The 13602-nt window shown below is 40.0% G+C and overlaps 1 protein-coding gene across 1 annotated transcript; it reads right to left on the bottom strand.

Annotated features, from left to right (window-relative positions):
• On the bottom strand, positions 1-12787 carry FBL (fibrillarin). Its single transcript, XM_081334251.1, has 9 exons — positions 11817-12787; positions 11597-11659; positions 9094-9276; positions 4506-4600; positions 3254-3424; positions 2143-2275; positions 1355-1467; positions 1025-1170; positions 1-201 (listed from the first exon to the last, which is right to left on the bottom strand). Exons 1-9 carry the CDS (start codon positions 11824-11826, stop codon positions 168-170), a joined length of 948 nt encoding a protein of 315 aa, XP_081190377.1. The 5' UTR covers positions 11827-12787; the 3' UTR covers positions 1-167.
• Positions 12788-13602: the final 815 nt, after the last annotated feature.

The raw sequence follows: 13602 nt of genomic DNA, 5'->3' as shown, positions 1-13602 counted from the left end.
TGTATTACTTATTTTAATAAAAAAAAAATGTACACATTTCAGAATGCCTCGGAACATAGATGCAGTACAGCATCTTAGATTGCTGAGTCCCAGGCAGTAGCAAGAATCCTGACATAAAAAGAAGTAAGAAAAGTCCTTTTGCCCCTATTGCAACGGGCACCAACTATTTATGTGTTTTGCTTCTTCGGCTTAGGCGGCGGCCTGTAAGAGAAGGAAGATTAGATTATTATTTTTTTACGTTTATAAACAAAATAGGGGAGAATCTGCTACCTGAATTGGAAATAAGCAGGGAGACCTCAATCCTTTGTACATGGCAAAACGATCCAATGTACAATTCAATATTTTCAGGCTTTGCCTACAGAACTTTTTAATAGAGTCTTCATTCATAAAAGTATCTATCTGCATTCCAAAGTTTTATACAGACTCAAGAGGTAATCTCTGAACAACAAGAAAGGCTCTATCTCAGCATCAGACTTTGCTATAGCTGCAAACAAAAACTCAAGAGATATAACAGCAACAGTAGGCTGGTTTTCCAGGAGATAGTGAGCCCCACCCCCCAAAAATTTTTTAAAAATGCCCAAGCTTATCTCAAGTTTGAATGATTAGTAGGCCAGGACATGTCCCTGATTCACCCAATGTCGCAGGTTCAAGAATAACTGCATGTACTCTATGCCGAGTCCCAGATTAAGCCTTTTTGACATCATCCAATGAAAAGGAGAAATGCAACTGACGAAAAAGGCACTTGGAGAGATATTTTTCTTCAATCCACACTAGATACTAAATTAGATGGACAAGAAATGCTATTATTGGGGATAAGGTTGATATAGGGCTTACAGGTTTGAAGGTTAAATGAGATAATGGATATTTTGAATGATTCTGGATAAGCAAGGGCATTATAGCTGCTATTGCTGAAGGGTGGATAATGATGGAAGAAAAGATCATATTTTACTGAGGATTAAATACTACTGTCCCAAATCTCAGGAAGCACACAGAATTCCATCAGCGGCCTCTGGTTTTCCCATACCTGTATATGCCAACCACCACAGCATGATCTCGCTCATAGGGCTCCAAAGTCAGTTGTTCCTGGGGTTTCATGTTTTCCTGCTGCATTTTCTTTACTTCTGATGCAAAGACTGCCTCCGGGGCCGCTGTTGAATCAATGCAGTTGGCCTGGAAGACAGGGGAACGTATAAGCATAACAAATCCTCAACTCCAACTAGATTAGGGGACACTTTACCACTTCCATCTAATACAGGAATACAAAGCAGTGATCATTAACAATGATCATACCATTCCCCTATTTGGCCCAACATTATACAGCCAGAAAATACAACAATCAAGATTAAAGCCTTACTTTGATGGAGATAACAAAATGACCACTGTTCTTCAAAAAGTTGTGTGCATTTAAGGCAACAATACGTGACTGATCAGGCTGAGCCACATCTGCAAAAATGACATCCACCATGCCTGCAAAGAGAAAGTGTACATCGGAACATCTACTGACTGTATGCAAAGCCTTTAATTAATTTATATTTATATTACGATTAATATGTAATCATATACTTTATAATTAATCTAGCTCAGTATTTCTCAGCCTTGGCAACTTTACAATCTCAGAACTTCCAACTCTCAGAATTCCCAAGACAGCATGCTACTGAGGGTTAGAAGAACTGATCACGCCCATGCAGGTTGGGGAAATTGTAGGTCAACCTTGAAAAGTGTAAGCAATTTAAGCTAAATGGATGCCAATGACAGAATTTTATTTATCTGCAAAACATAGCTTGGGCACTTAACATTCTGGAACACCTTATTCTAAGAAAAACAGGGCTTGAAGATTCCTACTGCTTTCTTATATTCTTTAAATTCTACTAATCCTTTGTTCAAGGAGTAAGATAGAGCAGGGGTGGGCAACTAAAGTAGTTTAACGACGTGTGGACTTCAACTCCCAGAACGATGGCTCAGGAATTCTGGAAGTTGGAATCCACAGGTCAGTTTCCGTAGTTGCTCCATCTTCCCACCCCACCCCCACCCCACCCCGGAATAGAGGAAGAAAGCAATAAGACAGGGACTCCCCTCTAAGAAGCTCTTAAATTAGCACACATGGGTCTCTTTGGGCAGGAATCGTAGCTTTACATCTCTTACCAATCAACATGCGATATTTGTGTGGATGTCGTGCATCCTCAATGACAGGAATGATGTTGGTCCGTTTTTTTGCTACATTGATGAGATCACGACCTGAGCGATGGGAAAACTCCACAGCATACACAAGCCCTTCCTGTTTAACCAGAAACAGGAAGGAAGGAGAATCGGTGCCTTGCTTCGCTACATCTACATCTACATCTACACACACACATACATACATATATACATACACATATACATACATATACATACATACATACATACATACATATATATATATATATGGAGGCCAACAGACAAAATATTCATATCTTGGGGAGTGCTGTTAAATGAAACTATTTAAAAATTATTTGGAAGAGTAATGATCAATCCCATGCGAGTAATCCTTCCCTGTGTTGCTTCCCTTGATTTTTCTTTAGCTAGGTATTATTGTAATAGAGAGGCATGCCTCAACCTCACAATTATATTTATTTAATAGTTTTTTATCCCGCCTTTACAGCATTACTTTGTAACTCAAGGCAGCAAACATATCTAATACTCCCGCTCTATTTTCCCCACAACTTTACGAGGTGTATTGGATCAAGAGAGAGGGACTGGCCCAAAGTCACCCAGCCAGCTTTCATGGTTTCTAGATCAGTACCTTAAAGCAGGGTCTCCAACCTTGGCAACTTTAAGGTTGGTGGACTTCAACTCCCAGAATTCCCCAGCCAGCCATGCTGGCTGGGGAATTCTGGAAGTTGAAGTCCACCAGTCTTAAAAGTTGCCTAGGTTGGTGACCCCTGCCTTAAAGCACTACACCAAACTGGCCTTCCATGGTGGATCCCCAATTGGGAACCATTTCTCCTCTTCCCTTTCCTCTGATATGCAGCTGAGCAAGAGATTGTCTCCCCTCAACCAGAAATCTAAAAATGAGGTCCAATGCAACTTTCAACTGGCCACTGAGGCCAGTCAAAATCCATGGAAATGCAATAAGGCTTAGATAAATTGTTTTGCCTAATGATTCAATAGGAATTAACTGCAATACAGTTGTTGCAGCAGCAGCAGCTTATGGCAAGGATAAGGCATTTATTCAGGTTACAGTCGCAATCTTGGCTTCTGAGCAGTTTCTTACCGATCCCACTATATCAGAGACATGAGACACCGTTGTTCCTGATGCTGCTCCCAAGTATAACACTTTTGCTCCCGGTTTAATATGAATCTGATCAATGCCTCCAAGGATGGCAGCAGCCAACTTGGAACGAAAGGGGTTCCAGGCACGGTATTCCACTTTTGTTTCACCCTCCTGGAGTTGAAAAGCAAAGCATCCTGGATTGAGAAAGCCTTCATAAAATGAAAGAATCCTTGGAACACGCTTCTAGCTTAACTATGGTAGTTCTCAACTTATGATCACAACTGAGACCAGAATTTCCATTACAAGGCAAGGTGATTAAGCAGTTGTGTCTGATTTTACGTCCTTTTTTGCCAGTTAACCAAATCACTACAGTTGTTGAGGGAATTGTGCAGCTGTTAAACAAATCTGGCTTCCATCATTGATTTTGCTTGCTGGCTGGGAAGGAAGGAAAGAAGGAAGGAAGCTGGCTGGGAAGGTCATAAATGATGATCACATGATCTTGGGATGCTGCAACTGTTGTAAATACATGCTGGTTACCAAGCAATCATAATTTTGGTCACGTGACTTTAGGGATGCTGCAACAGACATAAGTGCAAGGACCAGTTGTAAATCACTTTTCTCAGTGCCACTGTAACTTCTGTCGTTAAACAAATGGTTGTAAATCAAGGACTACATACATTCCCAAATGCACTTACAGACAATCCTACAACTAGTCTAGTGAAAAGGACTAGGGGAGACATGATAGTAGTGTTTCAATATTTGAGGAGCTGTCACAAAAAAGAGGGGGTCAACCTATTTACCAAAATACCAGGAGGTAAGACAAGAAATAACAGATGGAAACTCAACAAGGAGAGAAGCAACCTGGAACTAAGGAGAAAATTCGTATCAATTAAAACGACCAGTGGAACAGTTTGCCCTCAGAGGTAGCGGGTGATCCATCACTGGAGGCTTTTAAGAAGAGACTGGACAGCTACTTGTCTGGAATGTTATAGGGTCTTCTGCTTGAGGAGAGGGGGGTTGGACTACAACAGGAGTCCACAACCCCTGTGACCTATTCACAACTGGGCCACGGACTGGTGCACATGCTTGCAGCTCAACTTGTGCAAGCAGTGGGCCCATCTGTTGCTCGTGCGAGTTGCGCAGATGCAGCCTCGTTCCCCAAGGTCACTTCCAATTCTCTTAGTCTATGTTTCCTCTTTCTTGTAGGTGTTCTATTGTTTTGTAATTTTCCAAAGAATTCCCTGATACTCACCTCTACAGATATTCTCTTCTCTCCATATACAGATTCTCCAGGTACCAGATTTAGTGTGACTAATGCATCTTCTTTTCCTCTGCAGATGAAGACACCTAAGTATGGTATACAAAAGATTCATTCATATAGTAGTCATAGATATTTAAATGTTCCAGGCCTTGGTCTCTAGTCAACATTCTAAGATCAGAGTTTGTAGAATATGACACAGAGGGAGGAAATATAGTTGCTATTTCCCCATCCTTCAGTTATTCACAGGCAATTCTTCTTCCAAAAAAAAGGACCAGTGGTATACAAATAAAACCCTAATCATGGATCCATAACGTAGCCCCTATAGTTGGTTATTCAGAAACAACTCTTATTCGGTTCAACTAGGTCACAGGTCTGCAACCCGCGGCTCCGGAGCCGCATGCGGCTCTTTCAGCCATCTCCTGCGGCTCCCAATCTTCTGCCATGTGCAGTCCAAAAAAAAAAAGTGGGACTAAAAAAGTTCAACCAATCAATTCAAATATGCAGGGTAGGTGCATATCTCACCTTGGCTCCACTCTGCAGTCAAACCCTGTTCTGCGCGTGCGCGCATGTACGCACATGCGCACACATTTTTTTGCGGCTCCCAGTTTTTCCTTTTTTGAGGGAACCGGTTCTGAGTGGCTCTTTCACTGTTTCAGTTTGCTGACCCCTGAACTAGGTTTATTCTCAGAAAAGCAAGCATAAGACTACAGTTGTCATATCAGACAAACAGCAAGGGTACCTTGTGCCTATTTCAGCCTGCTGCTGCCACTTTCTAAGTTTGTCAAGAAGCCAAATGGAAATTTCAAATAACATAATAAGAAAAACAACCAACTCTTTAAAACATGTCTATGTCAACAGCTCGTGAACTCTCTTTCCAAGAATTCGTAATATACATACTATGCAGCTTGTGTTTATTTGTATTCCGAGTAACGCATTAAGCTTATTATAGCTTGGAATTTAAACACTCATGCAGTAGCCATTGGTAACAAGGGATTACACACAGGCACATGCATGGAATTTTATACAGGCAAACGAGCCGGCTGGCAGAGGCGAAATGGGGGAGCATTCTCTCCCCTCAATACTTGGCACGAAAACTAAACTGGATGAAACCCTGTCTCTCGTGTTCAACACTGAGAGGGACAGAGCGAATAACTTTAAAGGGCTTATTTACAACAGTGACAACTAGAATATTTCCAGATTTAGCAGGTTCTTTTCAAGATCTTATTAGATGTATTATTTTCCAGTGGGGAAGGAAAGACAAAATAAATAAATAAATAAATACATACATACATACATACATACATACATGATAGATAGATATATTTAATGTTATTAAAATGAACGTTCTAAGTTAAAGCATTTTATTTTATTAAAAGACCACTATAAAGAAAATATTAGAGTCAAATTAGGCTGTATCTGGACATGTGACTTCTTTTCAATCAAGTAGCCCAATCTAGTTGGAGCTAATCAAGGGATTAATGCACAATGAGATGCTAGAATTAGGCCTTAGCATTTGAAAAACACATTTCACAAATATGCATTTTTCCCATGTAAAAACAGGTAGTTGATGTACAACAGTTCACTTACTGTTTGAATTACGCCACTGAAAAAAATGTCATATGACCGTTTTTTACACTTATGATTGTTACAGCATCCCCATGGCCACATGATCAAAATTCAGAAACTTGGCAATTGACACATATTTATGACGTTGGTGTCCCAGGATCATGTGATCACCTTTCACCACCTTCTGATAAGCAAAGTAATGGGGAAGCCAGATTTACTTAACAACCATGTTACTAATTTAACTGCAGTGATTCACTTAACAACTGTGGCAAGAAAGTTCATTAAATTGGGCAAAATTCATTTAACAAATATTTCATTTAGCAACCAGAAATTTTGGGCTCAACTGTGGTCGTAAGCAAAGGACTATCTGTAGAATAAAAACTCAGGCTTTCCAGCACTCTATAAAATCATGTACTTGCAAAGATTCTAAGCATTTATTAGGGAAATAACGTAAGACTTTCCTTCCTTGGAAACAAATGAGTGTTCAGAAGATGGTCTTTTAAAAAATGGTTTAAAGGAGGTGTGTAGCGGAGGCAGCCTTGCTCACCACCAGCACACTCTAGCAAACTACTGTGAGCAAATGGCCTTTGGGTTCAAAACAAAACAGCTTTCCATCCATAAACCAATATGCTACAATTGACACAACCTTGTTATTCATCAACTAGCTAAAGCCATCTATTCTGGCCATAATTTCGGTCACAGCCAGCAAGGTATTACTGGAGAAGAGCCATGTTAGTCTATGGCGCCCCCCCCCAAATATATGTGTGTGTGTGTGTGTGTGTGTGTCTGTGTATGTATGTATGTGTATCCAGAATCTGAATCTGGTATTAGTAATGCCTTTTCTGATTAACACATTTTATTCAAAGATTCAGGTAGTCCTCAACTTACAACAGTTCATTTAGTGACTGTTCAAAGTTACAACGGCACTGAAAAATGTGACTTATGACCATTTTTTTTCAAAGTTAAGACCTTTGCACTATCCCCAGGTTCATGTGATCAAAATTCAGATGCTCGGCAATTGGTTCATATGTACGACCGTTACTGTGTTCCAAGGCCATGTGATCCCCTTTTGCGACCTTTGGACAAGCAAAGTCAATTCATTTAACAACCGAGTTACTAACTTACCAACTGTAACGGTTCACTTAACAACTGTGGCAAGAAAGGTTATAAAATGGGGCAAAACTCACTTAATAGATGTCTCACTTAACAACATAAATGTTGGATTCAATTATGGCCATAAGTTGAAGACTGCCTGTATAAGCTTTCATGAGCTGTATATAGTTCTCTATTAAGAGGTATAAGCTAATATGAGTATTTTTTGAGTTGGCCTTGACACCTGGTGACTACCCTGGACAAATCCCTGCAGCTTTCTTGGCAAGATCTTTCAGAAATGTTTTGCCATTGCCCCATTACTAGGGCTAAAAGTGAACGTCTGGCTCAATGTCACCCAGTTGCCTAAAGTGGGACTAGAATTCACAGCTTTCCACAGCTTTAAGCCTGTTGCCTTAACCATTAAACCAAACTAGCTCTCCATTGAGAGTATAAAGCAGTGTAATTTGCTGAATGTTTGTCTGCTTGTGTTCAAAAATGTATGCTGCCCTTTAAAACACAAAGCGGTTTGTAGTACTTTAAAATTACATATGTGAATATTTTGGACATAACATTGTTACTATATCCCGAAAGAGAGTAAGAGGAAAATAACTCAAACACAGCCAATATTTTGACAATTAAGGGCACATCTAATGTTATTTGAGGCAGTCAGAGCTTTACAGGAAATAATTTCACGATGCAAAATGGTGATGCCAGAATTTTTGAAGGGAGTAATTCTTAGATTTGAGGAAGGAAATTTCTTTTTCTTTTAAAAACACTGTTAAGTCTGGTTTACGATTTATTTCTTTTCCTACTTGTATACTGCCAAATCAATACAGACCCGCGGTGGTTTACAAAATAGTCAATAGAAAACATCTATACATGGTTAAAATGTCCACAGTAAGTACCAATCAAATTAAAAATAACCAATTGCTAATCAAGTTTGCAATACAATAATGAAAAATGAACACTATTAACAAAACCAAGTATTAAAATGAAATACCAAACCATTTGATCAATATAAATGTATTCAAAGAAAAAGAAAGACAAATTATGCACCATATGTTTTTCAGCAGAGTTCCATCATATGTATCTCCCACTCTGCTAGAAGGAATGGAAGAATTCTAAGGGAAGTGTATTACATAAACTATGATGCCAAGCTGACTAAAATAGATTTTAACCAACTATTTCAGAAGGCTGGAGACGCCACTGAGAAATAGTACCTTCTGCTTATCATCTTCCTTATTTGGAGAAAGTAAAGTTTAACACTAGCTATCCTCCAGGAAAATCATACTGGAAGGGCCAATTCAAATAAAAGAGGTGCTCCTGAAGATAGATTTCAAACCACAGAGTGTTTTAGGCCAAAACCATACTTCAAACTGCCCCTAGAAACCAATTGGTAACTAATGTAGGGCTCACATAATAAGGTGAGGGGGTCTATTAATGCTAACATCTGTTAATGCCAATCATTTTTCCCCCAGTCCCATGAAACCACATACAGGGGTGTCAAACTGCCGGCCCGCAGGTTAGATGCGTCATGCAGAAGCCGCACCCACCCCATTGCCAGCAATAGCAAAACCGTCCTGATACGTTGTGCGACGTCACACAACGTTGCGAGTTTGACAAGTCTGCTCTATAATCAAGAAGCATCAAGGACATAAGTCAACATTGTGAAAATTTACAGGGCAGTTTCCTAGTTTTTCTCGCTTCAAATCAACAAGAAATTGTATTGAGTTTTCAACAGCTATTCACGCTGCCGAAAAAGAGCTTCTGGAATTGCATTCTCTGTGGAGCTCCAGGCTGCCTGTGCCTTTTCTACATCTATGGCATTATTCCTCCATCAACCTTTTAGCAGAGAAAGCTAAAAAAATAAAATTATATCCTTACATTTGAGCCAACATATGATATATTCGGCAAGTCTTACCTTCGTGCCTGTGGGGTTCTATAGTCACCTTTCTGCCTCCTTTGAAGCCACCCCGTCCTCCTCGTCCACCACCACCTCGTCCACCACCTCCTCGTCCACCTCGGAAGCTACCACCTCCTCCTCTTCCACCTCGGAATCCTCCGCCACCTCCTCGTCCACCTCCAGGTGGTTTAAATCCACCTCCTATGAACAGTGAGAGGGAACAGATGGCATAAACAGCACCTGGTCAGTATTAAACAACATCCCAAAAATTGACCGCAAGATAAAACCTGTACAGCCAAAGTTTGAGATTGATGATATTAGCTCAACACTTATCCCCAATGTGTTCCCCTCAGAACACAAGTTCTGTGAAAAGGAGACTTTTTTCACAGTGTACTTCCAACCTAGCTTTCCTCATAAAAATCAAGATTACATGCTCAGCAATGTCTTATCATTTCTCGTGAAAAGAAACCCATGGTAACTAAACAGAAAAGATCCAAACAATAAGATTTGGACCTTTATTTGTTCCACTGATAAATACAGATTTGAACCAGGGCCTGCAGGACCACAATTTAAAAAACAAAACAAAACAATTTTCAGAGAAACATCTTTCAAGTTTCGCTGTTTGCTTGCAGATGTTTCATTAGCCAACCAGGTAACGTCAGAAGGAAGCTAATCTGGCAGCAAACAACCAAGCTCAGAGAGCACTAAGAAGTCCACAGTTCAACCCCAAGCCACAGATACTCTTTTCTATTAACACCTTTAAAGCAAATTTAAGTAAGAACCATAAACCTTACTCATTTTGACAAGCAACAGAATAGGTAAAAGAAAGCAAAAGCCTACAGATAATCCTCACTTAATGGATCCCCTGTTTAGCAACTCTTTGAAGTTACAATGGTGCTGAAAACATAACTTTACAATCTCGTCCTTGCATGTATGTCCTTTGCAGAGTCCTATTGTATGTTTTATAGCTGTCTTTTGACAAGCAGAATCAGTAGAGTAAAATATCAAGTATTAGTTACCCTATGTTTCAAATAACTATTGCTTAGCAATGGAGTTGCTGGTCCCAATTATGATTTTTAAGCAAGGACTATCTGTATACAATTATTGTTACAACTATTTGCAACAGATATCTAGTAATCAATGTCATTTTATAACCCATTAATTCTTCAGCATATTGCTCCATTAGTGATGACTAGTTTAGAAACCTACATTAGATTCAAAAACAGAGCAGGCAAAGTATGCTCTAAGTAACAGAAATGTCTACCATAATTATATCTGTTGATGTGGTAATGGCATCACAACATCTTATCGTGGTGATGGTGGTTCAGGCACCACACTAGCAAGGGCCAAGGTGTAATCTCAGGAAAAAGTTAATACATCAGATGTACATTAGTCACATATTGACCAAACTATTAACAGAAAATGCAACTAAGCGTAATTTTGAAGTTAAAAAAAACACACAATTATTTTGACTTCAGCTCACCAAAATGGCAATGATAATGAGGAATCCATGAAACACTGAATGTGAGACTTTGGCAGTTTCTCCTATGATCTTATTTCTATTTTGCTTTGAAGGCTGTTTTAGATTTGTTTTAATTGTTTGCTTTATTGTATGCCACTCAAAAAGTCATGTTAGTGAAATGGGGGGGGAGTATATAATTTTGATAAATAAAAACTACCAGTTCCTTTGGTGTCCCCTATTTAATGGTATGTGGGAACGACTTTGGGAGACAGGAGAGAGCCGCAGCTTAGATAATGGCCCGATAGACGAAACTGGAGTCCAAAAGAGGAAGAATGGAGGAAGCATCACAGAAAAGACCCTCCCTCGTTTTCAGGAGAGCAAAATGAGGGGTTGGGGGAGCAACAAAGATGATTAGGGGACTGGAGACTAAAACATATAAGGAACGGCTGCTGGAATTGGGTATGTCTAGTTTAATGAAGAGAAGGGTGAGGGGGGACATGATAGCAGTGTTCCAATATCTCAGGGGCTGCCACAAAGAAGAGGGAGTCAAGCTATTCTCCAAAGCGCCTGAAGGCAGGACAAGAAGCAATGGATGGAAACTAGTCAAGGATAGGACCAACCTAGAACTAAGGAGAAACTTCCTGACAGTTAGAACAATTAACCAGTGGAACAACCTGTCTCCAGAAGTGGTGAATGCTCCAACACTGGAAGTTTTTAAGAAGAGACTGGACAGCCATTTGTCTGAAATGGTATAGGGTTTCCTGCCTGAGCAGGGGGTTGGACTAGATGACCTCCAAGGTCCCTTCCAACTTTATTATTATTATTATTATTACTTTCAGACTTACAAGACTGATGTTAGCTTTACGAGATAGTCCACGCCAAGAAACACAACCGGAATTTTAGACAGTTTTACTGGAAGCTTCCACTGACAGAAATCTTAAAGGTTGACAACATCACCCACCCATTCCCTGCAATCGAGATCAGGTGCCGGTGGAATAGCAAGGCGCCATTCCAAGCCAATACTGAGATGGGGAGAGAGGGGAAAAAAGAGTAACCAACCTCGGCCTCCTCGGAAGCCTCCACGTCCTCCACGGTCCCCACGTCCTCCGCGAGAGTTAAAACCTGCAGGCAGAGAGGCAGAGAATCCGAATCAGAAATGGTCACAGCAACCACGTGCCCCAATCCCTCCGTTCCCACCAGCTGGGCCCTGTGGTCGCCACACACAAGCGCCGCAAATAAACTCGACCGCGCCGAAAAGGTTTCCTCACACGCGCCTTACCGGGCCGCATGTTTGGAGAGAGAGAGCACGCCAGGCACCTCCTACCCCACGCGCCTAAAATTCCAGGACCGGAAATCCAAGTGCGCAGGTCTTCTGCGTCATACGCCGCGCGTCGCACAGGAACTACGCAAGGATTTTGTGCGCATGCGCGGGCGCGCCCCGGGCTTTCTGGGGAATGCAGTTTGCTGCAGTGATTTTTTTTTTCTTTTCTTTTTTTTGGCTCGCGGTCTCTATCGCTTCTTTCCTTTAGATTTAAAACGATTTCTTTCCCCCCCCTTCTTCCCCCCCCCAGCGATGGCTGGATTAAGAGAGGAGCTGCTGATCCCTGTGGAACTACTTAGATGGCGCTAAAGGCATTTTATTGCGGAAGGAGGAATAGCAAATGGCGTCCTGGCTGGCTAGGAAAACCATCCTTCTCTTGTCAGTTGAAATGCATTAAGAGAACAAAAATGTAATTTATTGCCTTTCCAGACACCTGAGATCACAATTAGGATTGTCACCTGATCCAATAAAATTTGGTCAATCGTTTCAAGAATTTGTATTGGAAGATTTTGGAAAAAAAGGTTCCGAAGCAAAAAGAAAAGGGCTTTTATATTGCCGCTGGCTTTGCTTTGAAGAGATGGTTGGGTTGTTTTTTTTTCGGTTGCACGGAATGAATGGGGCTTGTCAACTGCAGTTTGTAATAATCTTTTGCTTTAAAGGGCGATGTACAGCGCTTCTGGCTTCTCAATTCAACCAGAAACACTTTTAGCAAATCAAATTGTCCCACGATGTAATCTGTGTATTTACTTAGAAGTATATACCTGCAAATTCTACAAGATTTAATATATTTATTCTTAAAAATGTAATTTTAGGTTACAAATGTTTGCATGGTTGGCTGGAAGTAATCTTTAATTAATATTTGTAATGGAATAAAGATGAACAGCCAATCAATTTAATATTATGGCTGAAACATGCGTATATTATCTCTGAGCAAAATGCCTTTGTTTCATTCCTGAATAAACACATGTAGCTCATACCTGCCTCTAGCCCTGTTTTGAATATCTCTGTATTCCTATAATTTTAGATATGAATTGTACTTGCTTGAGGTCTAAACATATAAGAGATTACCTTAGTGAGCTTCACTGAATTATTTTTTTCTCGCTAGGAAGAAAAATATTATCAGGAAAATGTTTTAACTACTGAATCAAAGATTTTCCAGAAAGTATTTTTGATCATTAGCAGTTGAGACTTTTAACAGGAAAGAAATCTGAGTATTGAGATAATATTGAAGTTTATCTGATTTCAGACATGTGAAGTTGTGACAATACCACTTTAAATGTTGCCACTTCAGTTTTTTATATCTGTACTTAATAAATTTTATTCAGTTAAGACTTGCTTCCTGGTAATGGAATTAAAACCAACATTATACAGGTAGTCTTCATCTTATGATCATTTGTTTACCATTTGAAGTTACAGCAGCACTAAAAAAAAGTCTGCACACTTACATCCCTGTCGTCACACGATCAAAATCCAGGCACTTATATTTATGTATTTATGACAACTGCAGCATCCTGGAATCATGTGATTGCCATTTGTGACCTTCCCAGCCAGCTTCCAACAAGCAAAGTCAATGGGTAAATCCAGATTTGCTTAATGATTGCATCAAAAAAGATACAATTGGATGCAGCTTGTTTAACTACTTCCTTGTTTAGCAACAGAAGTTCCAATTGTGCTTGTATAAGCTGAGGATTAGTTATACATTCTTTTTGCCTGAATTAACAGGTATACTGAATCACACTAAATT

The sequence above is a fragment of the Vipera berus genome, assembly GCF_964194415.1.
Source record: "Vipera berus genome assembly, chromosome: 9".
NCBI classification, from domain to species: Eukaryota; Metazoa; Chordata; class Lepidosauria; order Squamata; family Viperidae; genus Vipera; species Vipera berus.
Note: the sequence above shows the minus strand (reverse complement) of the source record. Positions and strands in the feature narration are given on the sequence as shown.